This window comes from Lithobates pipiens, unplaced genomic scaffold, assembly GCF_037356315.1.
Source record: "Lithobates pipiens isolate NorthernLeopardFrog02 unplaced genomic scaffold, aLitPip1_a1.2 Scaffold_22, whole genome shotgun sequence".
NCBI classification, from domain to species: Eukaryota; Metazoa; Chordata; class Amphibia; order Anura; family Ranidae; genus Lithobates; species Lithobates pipiens.
The window spans coordinates 252,216,961-252,237,207 of NW_027507784.1; the positions used below are offsets into that span (position 1 = coordinate 252,216,961).

The 20,247-nt window shown below is 42.7% G+C and overlaps 1 protein-coding gene across 3 annotated transcripts in view; it reads right to left on the reverse strand.

The window, feature by feature from the left end:
* Nucleotides 1-364: 364 nt before the first annotated feature.
* Nucleotides 365-20,247, reverse strand: part of SYT17 (synaptotagmin 17) — a 310,050-nt gene continuing 290,167 nt past the window's right edge. For 2 of the 3 annotated variants that reach the window (XM_077448940.1, XM_077448941.1), the window contains exon 8: nucleotides 365-1,467. In XM_077448940.1, coding sequence (XP_077305066.1) covers nucleotides 1,271-1,467 — 197 coding nt within the window. In that variant the 3' untranslated portion in view covers nucleotides 365-1,270. The remainder of the gene's footprint in view (nucleotides 1,468-20,247) is intronic. The other variant, XM_077448942.1, reaches the window with a different exon arrangement.

A 20,247-nucleotide genomic window follows, 5' to 3' on the forward strand; every position in this document is an offset into this window, starting at 1 on the left:
AGAAACGTCTTACCTCTGTGCTTGCCAGCAAGGGTTTCTCTACCAAGTACTAAGTCATGCTTTACTTGAGGATCAAATACTTATTTTACTCACTTAACTGCAACTCAATTTATAACATTTGTATCATGTGTTTTTTTCTGGATTTTTGATTGATATTCTAGTCTATCATTTAAACTACACATATGATACAAATTATAGACCGTTAATTTCTTTGTAAGTGGGCAAACTTACAAAATCTGCAGAGGATCTAATAATTATTATCCCCACTGTAGAAGTGGACTGACCTAAACAATAACAGCTATCCTTTATAAAAAATACTAATCAATGCATTGATTGTACATGTCAAGTGTTGCACACAATCAAGTTGTTAATGGCACAAATAAATATATTTATTTAAGAAATATGCACTCTTAGACTACATGTGTATTAAATATACAATTACTACATTTTGCGTTTATTTTTTAGGCTCCAATGTCTGTTATAGAATAATCACTCTTGTGTACAGGCAAGAGACCAAATTCTTGTGTTTATTTATCAGTGAGTTGTACTTACAGTGACAAGCCTAGATCCAAGCTCTTTAAAATAACCAAGAATTTTCACGTGTAATTTCATGAATAATACAGAGCCTCTTGCCTGTTGGAAATTGTACACATATACTCTTAGAATATTATATATAATTTTCACATATATTTATATTTGTATATATTTCACTATAACTTTAAATCAATTTGTATAAATACAAATTTGTATTTTTGTACTTTAGCAACAAATATATAAATATAGATTGTGTTTATACATACTCACACACATACATCAACAGGTATAGTGTTCAACATGTAGAAGGACAAAACTGCATTTCAGATAGGCGTCACATATTTTAGATTTTTTTTGTGTTATTTTTAGATGTTTTTCCACATTCACAAGTCAGACCACAGATATCTATGCCTCCTTCAAAATGGAATACGTTTTCATGGACTAACATGTTAAATCAACTTTTAGAATTCTTAAGCAGCTCCAAATCGACATTTTCTATAGTGGATGGAATGAAAAGTCAGATGAGTGCGCAATGCCATGACAGTTATAACAATAATCAGCAATCTTGAGATATTGCCTGAACAAAGTTGATCAGACCAACATTGGACACGTGATTTGCATCATGAATATTAACTTAGGCACATAGGCTAACTGCTGCCATTAATCAGAAGCAGCTGAAATAGTTGATTCCAATCCCATGCGAGTAAGCGTGGTGACATCCCCTCTTCTGGGGCTCTCACGTCACTTCTAGTGAAGCTGGGGAGACTCTGTCACACTCAGCCCGCGATCTCAGGCTGTGCCACTGCTCCACTGCTGTCCTATTCGAGTTCAACATTCTTCGCCAATGGTTTGATTCAGGGGAGCCGGATGAATACTGACCAATCACAATCCTTCCAATGAAATCATTGCTGCTTTTCATGTTATGTCCATAAACTGAAAGAAAAAGTAGATTTGATCTCAATCATCCCATATTTCATTAAATATAGATACACTGATTCCCATGAATATCGGCTTTTATCAAATACATAACATGGAAGATCCAACTGAGGAGTGGACTTGCTAACATTTGTAACAGCTATCAGCTTAAGCTAGCCACATGCTAGTAGATTTTCAACAAAAATTAGTTCCAAAATTCACGTGAACATTCAAACTAAATTTTTCAGTACATTCTTTTTTTGTTTAACAGAAAAGTTTATTTATGTTTCAAACAAAATATGAAAAAGCAAGAATACAGTGGTACATTCTCCTCAACAGTACCTTTGATATCAGATTATATTGTAAGCCTTACAACAAGCAGGTGGCAGTTTGGTGTATATACATTAGTGAAAAAGAGACTATTATCAGGGGTGCAACATGTTAGCCATGTGGCACAGGAGAAGGAGGAGGAGGTGTTTCTCACGCCCGGGGGGGAAGGGAGTAAGGGGAGGGGGGGGGTCAGAAAGGAGCGTGAAGGGTACAAGGGATCCAGAGGGGGGTTCCATTTCCATCTCAGCTGTATTTTATCAACGGTAGGCATTGTGTGTATTTTTATCAGTATGTGTTTGTTTTTTTGCCATTTTTATATTTTTATCTATCACCTATCCTCTATGCTTCCTTGTTCCGAGTCCCACCCCAGAGGCAACCTTTGCTCGCGGACCCAAGCTGCCTATAGTTTGTCAAACCAGAATGGCCTTAGCTGTGGGCAGGATCACACCACATGGAAGAAGGTTCCAACCTCTGCACTGCATTTATGACAGGTCGGTTGTCTATCAGGGTATATCCTGGCCAGTCTTTACGGGGAGTAGTAGACCCAGTGAATAAACTTCAGTTGTGCAAGGCGGTCCCTGACCAAGATCATCAATGGGATATACTGCTGAATACCCTTCAGTACATTCTTTGACAAAATTTAAATTTGCTTTAAAAATCAACTATGCAATGAATGGACTTTTCCCAAATGAAAACCATATGCACTGTTAGAAATTCATTCATTTGAGAAAAAATTTCCACTCCTTCAAATTATCTCATCATTAATTAAAAATTAACATTGATTTGGGCCCAATAATGATCATAAAATCGAAAGAACAACAGAAGGCTACTATTTTTCATGTGTGGTGGACTTGCCCCAAGGTTACAAGGCTTTGGATCAGGGCCTTCACTTTATTTCATACAGTTACGAATGTGAAAGTCCCCAAAACCACTAAAATCACAGTTTTGAATGAGCGTTGGGTGGACCCCAAGTACAAACATTTCTATTTTTTTATTTATAGTGGCTAAATGACTATTGCGAGGGAGTGGTGGTACACCTAGCCATGATAAAAATAAACTGTCATGGATTATAGTGCACAAAAAAATTAAAAAATTGCTAGTCTTCTTAAACACAAAAAGACTACATTTGAGAAGACATGGAATCCCTGGCTGCTCTATTTGCAACTATTTCAATGAATATAGTAATGAATGAATGAATATAGTAATCTAGTGCAGTTTTCCACTTTTTGTAGTCAATGCACCTTTTAAAATTCTGCACAATCTCAAGGCATCCCATTCTAAAATATAAAAAAATGAATAGTTTTACATAATGCAACATCTTCCACACACATAGGACACCCAATATTATAGGGGATTTATTCTTCCAAAGCAAATACACGTTTGCACACTGGTACTGACTAGGGGTACAACGGATCAAAACACTCACGAATCGGATCATTCCTCGGATCAGAGTCATGGATCGGATTAGCAAATAATTGAATTTGCAAAAACCTGTGAAAATTCCACCACCATATAGTCCCCACTGTAATATCCACAATCTACCCCACTGTAATATCCATAATCTCCCCCACTGTAATATTGGCTTAGTATGGCTGGGTACGGTGAGCATGGCTGAGTATTACAGAGTATGGCTGGGTATGGCAGAGTATGGCTGGGTATGGCAGAGTATTGGCGGGGTTATGGCAGAGTATTGGCAGGGTATTGGCAGAGTATTGCTGGGTATTGGCTGGGTATTGCAGGGCATGGCAGGGTATTGCAGAGTATTGGCAGGGTATTAGCTGGGAATGGAGGGATGGCTGTCACAGAGCAGTGCTGTGGGCACTACAGATCCAGCCCACAGCGCTGGTGACACCGATCTCTGCCCTCCACTGTACAGATCAGTACAGAGAGGGGAGGGAGGAACCGGCGTCATGATATGATGCCGGTTTGTTTACAAGTGATCGCTCCATCATTTGACCTAGTACTGACTAATATTCCAGTGTTTCTCTTCTCCCTCAGTTTCTCTCCCTCACTTAGCTAATGTGACCCCATAGCTGATGGAGAGGGGTGGGGGAGGGGCAAACAAGGATGCTGTGCAGGCATCTGACGTCCTACTTCCAGGGGCTAAAAGGTTGTAATGGTGCACTATGAAAACTGGTGGCTTTGTGTAACTAAAGGGCAGGCTTGATCCACCCTCTGGCTTGTATACAATTTTTGGGCATGCTTTAGGCAGTTTGCCAAGGCACCCCTGAAGAAACCTGAAGACACCCCAGGGTACCTAGGCACCCTATTGGAAATCTAGTGGTTTGGGACTTTGTCCTTGAAGGGATGACTCCCAAACTCTTTTTTCTTTTTCTCAATAAATAATAAACACATTGAAACAGAAAATCAAAAGAATGTTTTTATAAAAAAAATAAAAAAATTCAAACAAAATTCTAATAGCATATGGCCAGCGTTAGACTGTACCTGTGGTATGCTGAACATCATACTTGGCCCTGTGCTTGCATGCATTATCTATTCATTTCAACAGTGCCCTAGGAGCCCAAAAACTTGGTTCTATGCTGCAAATTCCCACTAGAGCGTGTGCATAGTTGCCCATTTGCCCACCTCTCTCACCCCATGAGCTTTTGTACTGCTTAATGAGGTAATCTACAACATCATTAGTCAAAAGGGGAGGGTTAAGTTGGCCACACATTTTATAGATTCCCTTTGTTCTGCCTGCTGAACAATGTAGATGGACAAACCTATCCTAAAAGCTATTGTATTCTGACAGCCAGCACTATTGGTTCTCAGAATTACCCAAACAGTGGCTGTTCTTATTGGATGCAGCCACTGTCTGGGTAACAATTTTCCACCCTGCTCTAACAGCGACACTTTTAGCTCGAATTCAGCAAAAATTGCCCACAATTTGAGAAAAGTATAGCAGCTTTTGGAATGTGACCTTGCAAAGTCTGACAGGAATAAGCATAATAGAGAGCACCAGATTTTGAGGTTGATGATGTTTTAGCATATTGTGATTTTTTTTTAAATAGAAAAGGTAGAACTTTGCATAAAATATCAATTTTTTTCAGTCTTATTTTATTGAATTTTAAGTGCAAAGAACAAAAGATTGGAGGTACAAAATATTTTAGATTTTATATTGATAAAAGGCAGTTCTTGCCACTAATGCACCACTGGTGCCAAGTGTATTGGTAGTTTGCAGCATCTGCCCATTTTTTCCAAACCCTGGGTGATAATCTTCTAGATCTTACAGTGTTAGCCAAGCATACGGATCTGTTAAAGAATGAGTATTACAACACAATCTGAGCTGTAGGCCGCCCAAGCTTTTAGTACATGACTGCTTTTATTTTATTTGTTTACGAGCTACTACTATGTGCTACAGAACAATCAAGATTTCTGATTGCAGTACACTGTTGCATGTTCCTTGTTTTGTGTACTCGTGCTAAGGGAAAAGTTAACAGGATTATCAAAATGACCCTCTTCAGTGGAATTAGGTTTACAAGCATTCCTTAGCAATCACATTGTGAGATAAATGTCCCATTATCCCATTTTTAAAACCTATTACATACTATGTTACTTGAGACCTTCTTTCTCAGATGTTGAGTGGGAAGATTTTGCAAATGCCAAAAAGCTGACGTTGTATAAGGACCCGTGGGTTTATGTACATCACAAAATAAAACCCATCTCCATATGTTAGATGAGTAACTGCCATTGAGAACCAGATTTAAATGCAGCCATTTGTTCTGAGATCATTTAAAGCACATCTATATTCTGCCTTTGGAATATGAAACTGATGACAGCATAAGTATGCTGTAATGGTTGATATTCTGCAACATGAATGAATGACAGGCTGTATTTATAAATATGTCTGCAAAACCATCTCTCAGTATCTGAACTCAGTGCAGCCACAGTCAAATTCCCCTCTATTATACAGTAGAATTAGCTTTAGCAAATGTTAACTGAACTCTCTACAGGACCAAATTTGTATTGTTTCATATAAAGGTAGCAACAATTTTTGCTGTACTTTCTGTAAAGTCTAGCACAGGACATGCATGTTATTTGCAGCCTTGGTATTGGCTGTACAGAAATGAGGTACAGCCTTTTTAAAGGACGAGGCGACCACTCAGCCACAGACTGCAGTGCTAATTCATTACCCTTATTTCTGATTTTCCAAATTTAGCCATTTTCCAAAATTAGCACTTGGAGGCTAAAAACATGCATGTTGCACACATTCTAGAGGGAGTACAACTGGGAAGCAGCAGGGCCATCTTTAATTTTGATTGGGCCCTGGGCAAACATTTTCTTGCCCCCCAGACCCATTCTGAGACATACAAAAAAATAGCAGATAGACTCAAAATCAGTTTACTGCAGCAGGTCACACAGCAAATGCAATTGTTTGCCAGAGGTTACAGCCTATCCTTACTGCTCAGTGGCTGGTTGCTAGAGGTTACGACACATATTTTTTGCTTGTCAATTGGTTGCTGGAGGTTACTGCACATTAATAGAGCTCACTGATTGGTTGCTATAGGTTAATGCACATCATTACCACTCACTGAGCAGTGGAGCAATCCCAAGTAATTGAGCAAGTAAAGCGGCACATTAATACACATATTACAGGAGAGGGTCAAAGAGTGCAGACATACTGCAGGAGATTACCAGAGACTGCAGATATACTGCATGAGATTACCAGACTGTGGACATACTGCACAAGATTACCAGACTGCGCACATACTGCACAAGATTACCAGACTGCTGACATACTGCATGAGATTACCAGAGACTGCAGACATACTGCATGAGATTACCAGACTGCGGACATACTGCATGAGATTACCAGACTGCGGACATACTGCACAAGATTACCAGACTGGGCACATACTGCACAAGATTACCAGACTGTGAACATACTGCACAAGATTACCAGACTGCGCACATACTGCACAAAATGACCAGACTGCGGACATACTGCATGAGATTACCAGAGACTGCAGACATACTGCATGAGATTACCATACTGCAGACATACTGCATGAGATTTCCAGACTGCGGACATACTGCACAAGATTACCAGACTGTGGACATATTGCATGAGATTACCAGACTGCGGACATACTGCACGAGATTACCCAGTGACAGCTTTGCAGAGTGCACAGAGGACACAAGAGGCTGTATTCGCTTGTTAGCCAGCAGAGATGGGGCAAGGCTGGGAGCTCCACTGACGCTCTGATCCCACCCCATGTAGCCTGTATGCTCAGAACAGAGCATCTGTAGTTGGAGCAGTGATCGTAGTGGGCACATCAGTGGAGCTCCCGGCCTTGCCCCCAGACCTCTGTATTCCCCAGCCAGTATAGAGGGGTTGGGGCCGGGAGCTCCACTGACACATCCACTCCGATCACTGCTCTAACTAACACAGGGCAGGGTCAGAGCATCAGTGGAGCTCCCGGCCCCGCCCCCTCTCTGCTGGCTAGAACGCGAATACAGCCTCCCGTGTCCTCTGTGTACTCTGCAAAGCCATCATCGGGGTCCAAATTCACGGGTAGCGTGGGCCCCCCTACTAAGATTGGGCCCAGGGCAGATTCCCCGTTTGCCCTCAGCTAAAGACGGCCCTGGGAAGCAGGTGAATGGCTGGAAAGGATGTGGGTGTTCTGATAGATTACAAACGTAATAATAGCATGCAACGCCAAGCTGCAGTTTCTAAACCTAGCAAAATACTTTCTTGTATTAACAGAGGTATAGACTTTCTATTCCATCACAGTAGTGACCTCTTAAATGCTGAGCAAAGAGCTACTGTATCAGGAAAGAGAAAGCACATAGTGACTGGGTTTGAACCAGAAAAAGAACTTGCTATTGTGATGGTGAAGTAGCAGCAGTGGCAGCTGGTGGGTTCTTCTTTGTGGGGGGCAGCAAACAAACAACACCCTCCCCAGTGGCATCCTCTCCTGGAGTGCAGGCAGCGGCCGTGGTGACTCCGGTGTCCGCTCCTCCAGCTTCTTCCACCGGGTGTCATCCGTCAAATCGCTAGACATCCAATAGGATTGCCAAACACTTTGGCCAATCGGGAAACAGGTCTCACAACCTGCCTCCCAATTGTCAGCGAGGAACTTTAGCGTGAGAATAGCAAAAATTAATTCGCTATGATCAGACAACTGGGTGGGCTCAGCGCGCAATTCTCTGCGCACCAAGTTCACCATTTTATGAAGCCTATAAGAGCCTCTGGCTCAAATCAGGTGCTTCAAAAAAACAGCACACCGTATTGGAATCCATGGTCCGGCACCACTGATATGTAGATCAGGGGGCGGGGCGCATGGCTATGGGAAGCGTCGCCCATGCACCCTCTATGGATGGGCCGCCATTGAGTAACAGTAACAGCTAGGCATCTCTTAGAAACATTGTTAGTAACATCCCAGAAATTTTCCAGTCAGGCTTTATGAGGTACGTACATGGCCTACGTATATGGCGAGGGCATTACTGAACATTGGTCAAAGCTGCACAGCTTGTTTTTATCTACAGATAGCCCTTATCTGAAGAGGAAGTTTTTTTTCCATAAAGGCGCACTATGCCTTTAGCGTAACTCCACTTTTGTTGAGAAAAAAAATTCTCCTCTGGCTAATCTATCTACATTGCAGAGATTTTAACAAATTTTGTTGCGGATTGATACCTTTTGTTATTCTGAAGAAATCCATGTGTGTTTGCCTGTGTCCATGTGGGAAAGTGAGTCTAATGGGAGTGGTTTCATAATTATCAATCAGCTGTCCACCTGCAGGGCTCTAATGAGGAAAGCTGCTGGGCCCGCATCCCTTTAGCCGTGATTTCCTGTTGGAAGTATCTCACCAAAATAATTTTTTTGCTGCAGGGCATGCCTGGAATCTGACTTGTATCTTGGGACAGACTTCTGGGAAAATTGGTGAGCCAATCACAAGCAAGAAATTATGTTTCTGGGGGGGTTCTATACACATTCTGTGTACAAAACACCTCCAGGTAGCCATATTGCTTTGCATTTTCAGAAAATTACAGAGCTGTAGATTGAAAAGGAAAGGTAATTTTTATTAACATTCAATTATAATATGACTTGTTTCACAATTATATAAGGTATATTATTTTTTCTTTATTTACAATTTTTTTCCCTACGAAAGTGGAGTTATCCTTTAAGGAGTTTTCAGTCAGGTTTACTTCATACAACACAGACAAATGTCAAAACACATGTCAAATTAGCAGCCATTGCCGGCAATGGCACCATCCTTATAGGTACAAACGCTGCATTTACGATTTCAAAAAGTAGTTTCTCTACTACTTTTTGCAAATTTGGGGTCCAATTTCCACTGACAACTGTGCAGAAACCCACATAGATGTCTGTGAAATTGCCGCTGAAATCGGGACTGACATGCAGGAGTGAAATTGTGCGAGTTCAGCTGCAGTGTGAACCTGGGCTGAATAAACTTAAATACTGATCCCAGGATTTAGTGGCATTTCTCTTTAACAAATTGCTTGACATTTTTTCTGCTTGAATAGGCCAATATCCCTTGAATGTAGAAATACTATTTTACCCCCTAGGGGTAGAACTTTAAAGACACAAGAGGGTGACAAAATATATAGTAAAATAATACAGTGTTAAAATACAATTATATGCTTAAAAATTAATAGGTTGCTACACAGAGTTATCGCAAAGGATCATATATAACAATATGATGAATGTGAACTGGTATAAATCTGCAATCACAGTTCCAAAAATGTTTCCACAATAGAGATTTTATTAAAATAAAAAAAAATAAAAAAAACTGAAGAATGTGAACAAAGTATACAACATACTGTTTGCAAATCTTGTGTGATTAAACATTGTATAACAGCAAAAAAAAAAACATTGACATTAGGATATATGTTGAAGGCTAGTGATTTACTAGGCATAACAAGGCAAGTCATGTTTTAGTGTGAAAAAAACAAAAAATAGAATATTATAATGAAAAAAAATGTAAAAAAATTGGCATAGACTAGTAATAAGATTAATTGTTAGGTTATAATTTCTTGTGTTGACTTTCTCTTGAAGAAAGGCAAAGTCACAAAAATGGAAAATTGTAAACCTACCTGACGGCAATTTTCCTTTTCTGATACATAAGCATGACAGCATACACGTATGGTATAGGCTCCGCCCCTCGTCCAACCAGGACTGGTTACACTATATTTAAATAAGTCGCCTCCCCCAAGGCGGCATTCTTGTAACTATACTCAAATGTGAAGCCCACAAGGGAGGGACTTGTATGCTGTCATGCTTATGTATCAGGAAAGGAAAATTACAGTCAGGTAAGTATACATTTTTCCGTTTTCCTGACACAAACATGACAGGATATACGTATGGGATTTAGCACGCCCAAAAATCACAAGGGAAAGTATGCTGACATAATATTTTATTATTAATTATCCATTCCGGTGAGTACAGCATGACCAAATTCAACAGTCATTAATGCTTCTGGATCTACTTTGTAATGGGTCAGGAATGTGCCATATGTTGACTATGTTGCAGCTCTGCAAATTTCTTCTGGGAATACGCACCAAACTCTCCCCAGGACGCTGCCAGGCTTCTTATCAAGTGTGCTTTCACACTTGATGGAGGTTCTAGGCTTCTTTCCTGATAAGCTCTCTTAATGGTTTTACCCAGCCACATTGCCAGTGTCCTTTTGGATGCTGCTAGCCCTTTTCTTAATCCAGATGGGATGACAAACAGGTTTACACTTTTCTGAACGGGACTGTTCTCTGTATGTAAGCTTCAAGGATAGACCCGACATCTAATTCATGCCTTTGACTGGATGCATCCTTCTGCATTGTTGGGAGGATAATGTCCTGTTCTATGTGAAATTATTTACTTTTTGGAGGTGCTGTGACAATGTTCTTAGTACCACCCTATCTGGTAGGAGACAACAGTAGGGGGTTTGTATCCTCAGGCTTGAATGTCTGATATTCTTCTCCCTAATGTGATGGCAGTGAGAAAAACTGTTTTTATCATTATAATCCATAACGAGGTTGCTTGGTCTCCTGCAAAAGAGGGTTGGGACAACATCTCTAGCAACATCTGTAAGTCCCATGGAGGGACAAATGACCTTGTCTGTGGTCGTACTCTGTTGCAGGCTTTCAAGAACCGTTGTACTAACTGTTGAGCAGTCCGTCTTACCCCTGTTATCACTGAGAGTTCTGAGATCTGTACTCGTAGTGTATTTGTCTGTAGGCACATGTAAAGGCCTGCTTGTAGGAATTGTAAAATCTGCGCTTCCCAATGGCGCAAAAGAATCAAATCCTCTGGCTTCAGTAAAGGTGGCAAACTTATCCCACACCTTTGAATAGGTTTTATTCGTTGTTGCTGCTCTTGCCTTGAGTAAGGTCTCGATGACTGATACTGAGCGCCCCGCTTCTCCTAACCTTTGCCTCTCAACCTCCAAGCTGCCAGATGAAGTTTGGTATGGTTCATGTGGCACAACTGCCCCTGCTGGAGCAAGTCCGGTATTTCTGGCAGTAGGATTGGTAGTTCTATTGCCAGGGCTTGTACTAACGGGAACCATGGTCTGCATAGCCACACTGGCATGATTGCTATCACTATTCTCGGATGGTTGCATATTCTGTTGAGTAGCTTGGGAATTCTAGGTATTGGTGGGAAGACGTATGTGTCAGAAACCATGAATCAGACTGAGACAGAAGTACAGTTAAATCACACTTGTTTAATTTTAATAATAAAAAGGTAAAACGAGTAAATGTAGTCAAAATATAGCCAGAGTTCAGGATCCGGAACAGATAGTCAGACAAGCCAAAATGTCAGGGAGCCGGAGATGAGTGTAGTAGAACAACAAGCAGGATCTGGAGCCAGAAGGAATGTAAGCCAAGCAAGTCTTTAACAGGAACACAGGAGAACGTCTCTAGAGATGTGACCATCGGCTTAAGTAGACAGGACTGACGAGCAGGATATCATCAACAGATGAGTCACTGTGGAGAGAAAGGAGCTGGAAATTAGTCGACAGCTGAGCGGCCAGCTTTGAGAAGGAAGAGCTGAGCCCAGCCCTGACAGTATGCTAGGGTGCATACCCAGTGGGCGCTGAGTGCATCCACTTCTTCCGCCTGTGGGAACTTTGCCCTTGCCAGGAAGGAACCATTTGCACTTGCTGTTGGCCAGGGATGCCATCAAATCAAGGTCGGGTTGACCCCATGGCCTGCAAACCCATTGAAAAACTGATTGGTTTAGTGCCCATTAGTGGTTGTTCACTGTTTTGTGGCTCAGCTAGGTAAACCTGTGGGGCTGGGATGTACACAGCCGACAAGTTTATCAAGTTCTGTTGAGCCCAGGTCATAATTGGTGTGACCTCTGCCAGGAGTGTTTGACTCCACGCTCCCCCTTGACGGCACACATAGGCGACCGCCGCCTTGTTGTCCACCTGAAACATCATGCTGGTTCTACTTATTTGGCCCTGGAAGGCTTTCAAGGCTTGGAGGGCTGCTTTCAACTCTATTATATGGGAGGCTTCTCTTTGTTTGTTCTTCCACTAACCCTAGGCTAGTGGTCCCTTGCAGTGTGTGTTCTCTGCCCATATTATTATGGACTTGGCTACCACTGTTAGCGCCAAAGCTGGCCTACAGGCATTTCCTGCTGCCATATAATTTTTCTTTAGTTCTAAGACAATTTGCAGCTCTGAGGCATCTTTAAAGGTGACCGCGTCATCCATCGGTAGTGTGACATGCCTAGCTAGTCTCATAATGGCCGCGTCTAATAGCCAGGGTACTTCCCATAACTTGACCCCCTCTTCCTTTGAAATCTGTTAGACAAAGACGGTTTCCTCTCGACCTTTTTCCATTCATTGTAGATTATATCTTTCACCTCCTCAATCAAGGGGAATGAGTCACGATTTTTTTATTTTTTTTGCTGGTTGCGTAATTTCCTTCTCCTCTTCAAGCACTTCTATGATCGCTTTTACTAGGGGTTGCACTAGTGCGAAGTCAAATACAGAAAACACTTCTTCCCCCACTGGGGAATCATCTTCCAAACCTGACACTAGCGATGGTTCCCCTGGGGGACTCTTTTGCGCCAGTGGTGGGCTGGGTGCTGTTGTTCCTGTTTGGCTGGGTCTACCTGCCACCTCCTGATCATCTCTGCTTTCTCTGTTTCCTTGTCTGTCGCTGCTTCAAAGAGATAGGCTTGGCACAATATTTTCCTATGTAATTCTTTCACACCACATCCTAGGCATTGGTCCTCTGCCTCCTTAGCTTGTAGCTCTTTCATTCCCTGCTGGCCATCTTGGCGGGCTTTTGCATGGGCTGTAGCCGGGCTACGGCTTTTACCTGTTCTTTTTGGAAAATGGTACTGGCGGTGAGGGCTGTAAAAGATTTACTTTTATTAGCCATATGCTTTCTTTTAGTGGCATTTAATACCTACTTACCTAACCCTCACCTTATGTTATGCACGGCACAAACAGGTACAATCTGTTAAGACAAGGACACTTTCAATATTTGATCTTATACATCTTCACTCCCTCCTACCTCCAGCAACCCTGGGTCCCCTCTTACCTGGCATCCGCTGCCTGTCCCTCTTCCTGCTTGTGCACTGGCTTACTCCACCACTACTTCCTATAGGATTGCCCTCTCCCCAGGTGTCTTCAAATTGCTGCTTTGACCATTCCTGGTGCCTCCGGCCACTTTCTGCGAACCGGAAGTCACTCAGACACCATCTTGGTCCATCTTCACCGACCGGAATTCTTCTGGACACAGAGCATAGAATGGCCACCGGAAGTCTGGCAGGCGCCATTTTGGAAGTGGGCAACGCCCTGGACACAGTGTCTCTGCTCCCTGCTTTGAAGCTAGATGCTTTAGGGAAAGACCATGGACCTTGCAGCCTAAGGGGGTGTGCTATATAGCCCAACTTGCTCTGTGCTCCAGATACATATATACATAAAAAAGAAGCATTCTTCTGCCATGTTGCTCCAGGTGGTGGCGTATTTGTCCTACCTGTCTCCAGAGACCAGTATCCTGCCCCCCCCCCCCCCCCAGTATCTGGACCTGGAGTGGTGCCAAACTTATATGGGAATTTTACAACTGAACAGAGGGGCTTCACCACAGGAAAGAGGCTGAACCTGCGTGGCTAGCCAGATGATCCCGGCAAGGTGAGGCTAAAAATAAAAACCTTCCTTCCACAGTTGTAACCATCTAAGCATTTGAGGAACAAAAAGAGAATGCCGCCTTGGGGGAGACGACTTATTTAAATATAGTGTAACCAGTCCTGATTGGGTGAGGGGACGGAGCCTATACCCATACATGTATGTTGTAATGTTTGTGTCAGGAAAAAGTATTGAAATTGAGAAAGAGGAAATCTTCTGTAATCTTTGCGATGTTGTTTTCCTTTTTGGTGTGCTCAGACTCATATGTCACAGTGCCTAAACTTCAAACCATCTGTAGCTAGTTTTTGTATGATACTCATGCTCAAGTCAGTTTTTCATCAAGCACTTTTATGCAAACTTGAAAACTGAATCCATATTTTTCAGAATTACCCCAATTTCAGGTTTCCCTGACAGTATCACCCCTATGAATCCATTTAATATTTCACTAATTAGTGACACTCAGCTCTATAAAAAAAAATGTTTTATAATTTTAAATAGAAAACTTGCTCTGTGCTCCAGATACATATATACATAAAAAAGAAGCATTCTTCTGCTGTTATCTACAAAACTATATAACATTGAGATTTAAGAAACACAAAAGGTCTTTGCTACAGCATTATCATACATATTTAAAAAAATATTTAGCAAACAATTGCTGGGCCTGGGAAGTGAGAACTGTCATATGGGACCAATAGAAGAGCCCTTTGCCCTGTGTAATCTCTGACACAGGCCGACATGGAACTTTATAATCAGGCTCCACTGAATGAATATAGCAGGGGAATGGTATTAGTAGCAGATCGAGTTAAACTATTAAGATAACCTTTCACTTTACCTTACATAAAAAAAGTAATGTTCACTTTGTTACTTGTACTGTTTTGTACTTTTTTGTACTGTTTGTATAATTTTGCCAAAAAAAAAATTATAATAAAAAAAAAAAACACACAACAACCAGGAATCCAGAATTTTCAGAAGAGGACAACAATTTATATCTCCATCTGCTTGTAATGGGAAGTCATTTGTTCTAAAAAAAATTCTGATATATTACAACTCAGACACACATAAATATATACAGCCAACAAATATGCCTTGCATAAAAAAAACTCAGCATATTGCCGTGCTAAGGGGGTCGCAGGTGGCGCTTACAACCCATTATAAAAATGTTGCATTTGGGAAAGCACATCTTTTGCCTGGGTAAATACCGATGGAATAAAATAATAATTTTTATACAAGTACAGAGGCGTACAGCCATTCACTTCTATGTAGCATGCCCTGCCTGTAATGGTGGGTTTTTTAACCACTTGCCGACCGCCTCACGCCGATCTACGTCATCAGAATGGCACGGGCAGGCATAAGCACATATATGTACGTCCTTTGCCTCCCGCGGGTCGGGGGCCCGATCGGGCCCCCGCCCGGTGCCTGCGGCGGTCGGTTTTCGTTCGGGAGCGATCCCGGACGAGGGGACGGCCATTCATTCATGGCCACCCCCTCGCGATCGCTCCCGACGAATGGAAATCCCCGGTGACATCACTTCCTCTCCTGTAATGTAAACACAGGAGAGGAAGTGATGTATTCTCTCCTCCGTGTCGGTATTTTTCGTTCCGACACGGAGGAGAGCGGATCAGTGAGTTGCACCAACACATCCCACACACAGTAGAACATGCCAGGCACACTCACACCCCCCCTTTACCCCCCGATCACCCCCCCCAATTACCCCTGCCCCCCAGTCACAGTGACACCAATGTCATTTTTTTTTTTTTTTTTTTTTTTTTGCATTGGTGTCATTTGTGACTGTAATAACTGTTAGGGCAGTTAGGGTTAGCCCCCTTTAGTTCTAATGTACCCCCCTAACCCCCCCAATAAAGGTTTAACCCCGTGATCACCCCCCGTCGCCAGTGTCACTAAGGCTGGGTTCACATTGCAGCGGTTTATGAGAACGAATGTGATTCGCACCGCACTGCAGTGCAAATCACATCCGATCTCTGTGCGATTCGAGTTCAGCCATTCGCCGCACCCGCCACACCCGCCGCACCCGCCGCAAATTCGCACGGGACCCTTTTTTTGGCCCGCAGCAGAATCGGATCGCATGGGTGTTCACACCATGCGATCCGAGTTTGCAGATCGCACTGCGATATGCGAACTGATCTGGGGGTGTCAGTAACATTTCACTGACACTCCCAGCAGTTCGCATAGGGCAGTGTGAACTGCCGCCGGGAGGCATGCGATGCGGGAACCCGCCGCGGATTCGCGGCGTTTCCGCATCGCTCCAGTGTGAACCCAGCCTAATAAGCGATCATTTTTCTGATCGCCGTATTAGTGTCACAGGTGACGCTAGTTAGGCAGGTAGGTATTTAGGTTCGCCGCAGCTTTTTATAGCGCTAGGGACCCCCATATACTACCGCATAAAGCCCCCTGATTGCCCCCTAGTTAACCCTTTCACCAGTGATCACCATATAACTGTTACAGGTGACGCTGGTTGGTTAGTTATTTTTTTATAGTTTCAGGGCACCCGCCATTTATTACCTAATAAAGGTTTAACCCCCTGATCACCCGGCAGGTGTCATTTGTGACTAATAACTGTTAGGGCAGTTAGGGTTAGCCCCCTTTAGTTCTAAGGTACCCCCCTAACCCCCCCAATAAAGGTTTAACCCCGTGATCACCCCCCGTCGCCAGTGTCACTAAGGCTGGGTTCACATTGCAGCGGTTTATGAGAACGGATGTGATTCGCACCGCACTGCAGTGCAAATCACATCCGATCTCTGTGCGATTCGAGTTCAGCTATACAGATAGTATGGCTGAATTCGTGTCGCACCCGCCGCAAACTCGCACGGGACCCTTTTTTTGGTCCGCAGCAGAATCGGATCGCATGGGTGTTCACACCATGCGATCCAAGTTTGCAGATCGCACTGCGATATGCGAACTGATCTGGGGGTGTCATTAACATTTCACTGACACTCCCAGCAGTTCGCATAGGGCAGTGTGAACTGCCGCCGGGAGGCATGCGATGCGGGAACCCGCCGCGCATTCGTGGCGTTCCCGCATCGCTCCAGTGTGAACCCAGCCTAATAAGCGATCGTTTTTCTGATCGCTGTATTAGTGTCACAGGTGACGCTAGTTAGGCAGGTAGGTATTTAGGTTCGCCGCAGCTTTTTATAGCGCCAGGGACCCCCATATACTACCGCATAAAGCCCCCTGATTGCCCCCTAGTTAACCCTTTCACCAGTGATCACCATATAACTGTTACAGGTGACGCTGGTTGGTTAGTTATTTTTTTATAGTTTCAGGGCACCCGCCATTTATTACCTAGTCTCACTAGTGTACCCCTAAATTTAGGGGTGTCTACTTTCTAAAATGGGGTCATTTGGGGGGGGGGGGGTTTGTGCCATCTTGGCATTTTATGGCCTTCAAAACTGTAACGCCCTTAGAAAGCCTGAAGGCGGTGCTTGGTTTTTGGGGCCCCGTACGCGGCTAGGCTCCCAAAAAGTCCCACATATGTGGTATCCCCGTACTCAGGAGAAGCAGCAGAATTTATTTTGGGGTGTCATTTCACATATGCCCATGGCATGCGTGAGCAATATATCATTTAGTGACAACTTTGTGAAAAAAAAAAAAAGTTTGTAATTTTCCCGCAACTTGTGGCAAAATATAAAATATTCCATGGACTCAACATGCCTCTCAGCAAATAGCTTGGGGTGTCTACTTTCTAAAATGGGGTCATTTGTGGGGGTTTTGTGCCATCTTGGCATTTTATGGCCTTCAAAACTGTAATAGGTAGTGAGAAGTGAACTCAAAAAATTACGCCCTTAGAAAGCCTGAAGGCGGTGCTTGGTTTTCGGGGCCCCGTACGCGGCTAGGCTCCCAAAAAGTCCCACATATGTGGTATCCCCGTACTCAGGAGAAGCAGCAGAATTTATTTTGGGGTGTCATTTCACATATGCCCATGGCATGCATGAGCAATATATCATTTAGTGACAACTTTGTGAAAAAAAAAAAAAAAAAAAAAAAGTTTGTAATTTTCCCGCAACTTGTGGCAAAATATAAAATATTCCATGGACTCAACATGCCTCTCAGCAAATAGCTTGGGGTGTCTACTTTCTAAAATGGGGTCATTTGTGGGGGTTTTGTGCCATCTTGGCATTTTATGGCCTTCAAAACTGTAATAGGTAGTGAGGCGTGAAATCAAAAATTGACGCCCTTAGAAAGCCTGAAGGCGGTGCTTGGTTTTCGGGGCCCTGTACGCGGCTAGGCTCCCAAAAAGTCCCACATATGTGGTATCCCCGTACTCAGGAGAAGCAGCAGAATTTATTTTGGGGTGTCATTTCACATACGCCCATAGCATGTGTGAGCAATATATCATTTAGTGACAACTTTGTGTAAAAAAAAAAAAAAAATTTTTTTTTTGTCATTATTCAATCGCTTGAGGCAAAAAAATAAAATATTCAATGGGCTCAACATGCCTCTTATCAATTTCCTTAGGGGGTCTACTTTCCAAAATGGGGTCATTTGGGGGGGTTTTGTACTGCCCTGTCATTTTAGCACCTCAAGAAATGAGATAGGCAGTCGTAAACTAAAAGCTGCGTAAATTCCAGAAAACGTACCTTAGTTTGTAGATGTGACAACTTTTGCGCAAACCAATAAATATACAATTATTGACTTTTTTTTTACCAAAGACATGTGGCTGAATACATTTTGTCCTAAATGTATGACTAAAATTGAGTTTATTGGATTTTTCTAATAACAAAAAGTAGAAAATATCATTTTTTTTCAAAATTTGCGGTCTTTTTACGTTTATATCGCAAAAAATAAAAATCGCAGAGGCAATCAAATACCATCAAAAGAAAGCTCTATTTGTGGGAAGAAAAGGACGCAAATTTTGTTTGGGTACAACATTGCATGACCGCGCAATTACCAGTTAAAGCAGCGCAGTGCCAAAGTGTAAAAAGACCTCTGGTCATTTACCAGCAAAATGGTCCGGTCTGAAAGTGGTTAAGCTTGGCATTTGCCTATATGTTTGTGTGCATGTACTCTTAGGAACCACTGCTGTGTGTGTACATGAGAAGGCTGACAGATTGTCAAGATCTGCTCTCCATAGGAGAAAGTTTAGGCCCAATTCACACTTGAGCTGCGTTACATTTTCAAGCTCTTTTTTTAGCACTGTACAGGTGTTTTTATGCACAATTAGTTACTAGGCAAGAAATTGCTTGTTACAGATGTTTTGTGTTTTTTCCATGCCTTTGCAGGCTCGTTCTTTAAAGTCTATTGAGCAAAAACACATGACTCTGCCCCAAAAGAAGCTCAGGATGTTTTTCAAGCAACTAGATTCCAGCTCCATAGGGAAAACACAGTCCTTGCACCCTTAGCACTGAATGGGTTTCTGGGGTGTGCTGGAGGGTCTATTGATGCTAGCTATTTGGGTAACTAGTATTGCTGAGGAGGGGGTCTATTGTTGTGGGGGATCTAATGATGCTAAGGAGATTACTGTTGCTTGTGTGATCTATTGTTGTTTAAGAGGGTCTTATGTTGCTAGCTACTTGTAAGAAGGTTGACATTATGCCAGTCAGGTGTTGCCCCAGAATGGGAGGGTAAGAGGGTAAACCCAATAGTACACTGTGGGTCACCATACATATTGGGGTATAAAGACATCTGTATAAGGAGTTAATACAGTGTGAAATACAAGCCAGCTGGTTACCAAGGGTAAAGAAGATTCCATATGCAGCCTGTCATTAAGCGTGTACATGTTAGAGGTGGAACAGCCTCTTGCAGGAAGGAGATGTTGTCGGCACTCTTTCTGTGAGTGGTCCATCTCCCATAGCTACGGGAGCAGACTGAATGTGAATAAACCTCTGTGCTGCTATATACTAGATGAGTGAAATACATTTAGTGAATAACCCAAAGTAACCTTAAAGGGGATTGCTGCAATACAGGAATACCCCACTTTTAAGTACACAATGGGGCCAGAGCATGTATGTAAAACGATAATATACTTAAAGTGAAGCAATACCTTTGTGGGTGTAGTGGGGGGGGGGGGGGTCAGAGGCTTTAGTGGGGGTGTCAGGGGCTGTAGTGGGGGTGCCAGGGGCACACTGGAACAGGGAGGGCTACGCTCTCGGAGCTTCAGCTCCTTCTACTGCGGCTGCAATATGTCTGTACAGTACTTGCAAGGCACTTTTAATACACTCGTGAGTGTACGTAAACTGAGAGTACTTGAAGTGGGGTATGCCTGTACCTACTGAGTTCACAACTACACGTTCATAAGTAAGATTTATAAGTGGTCCTGCACTATTATATATTGAAAATATATTAGTTATATTATATATTAATAGCGCAAGATCACTTATAAATCTTACTAATGGGAGCAGACTGCCACAGA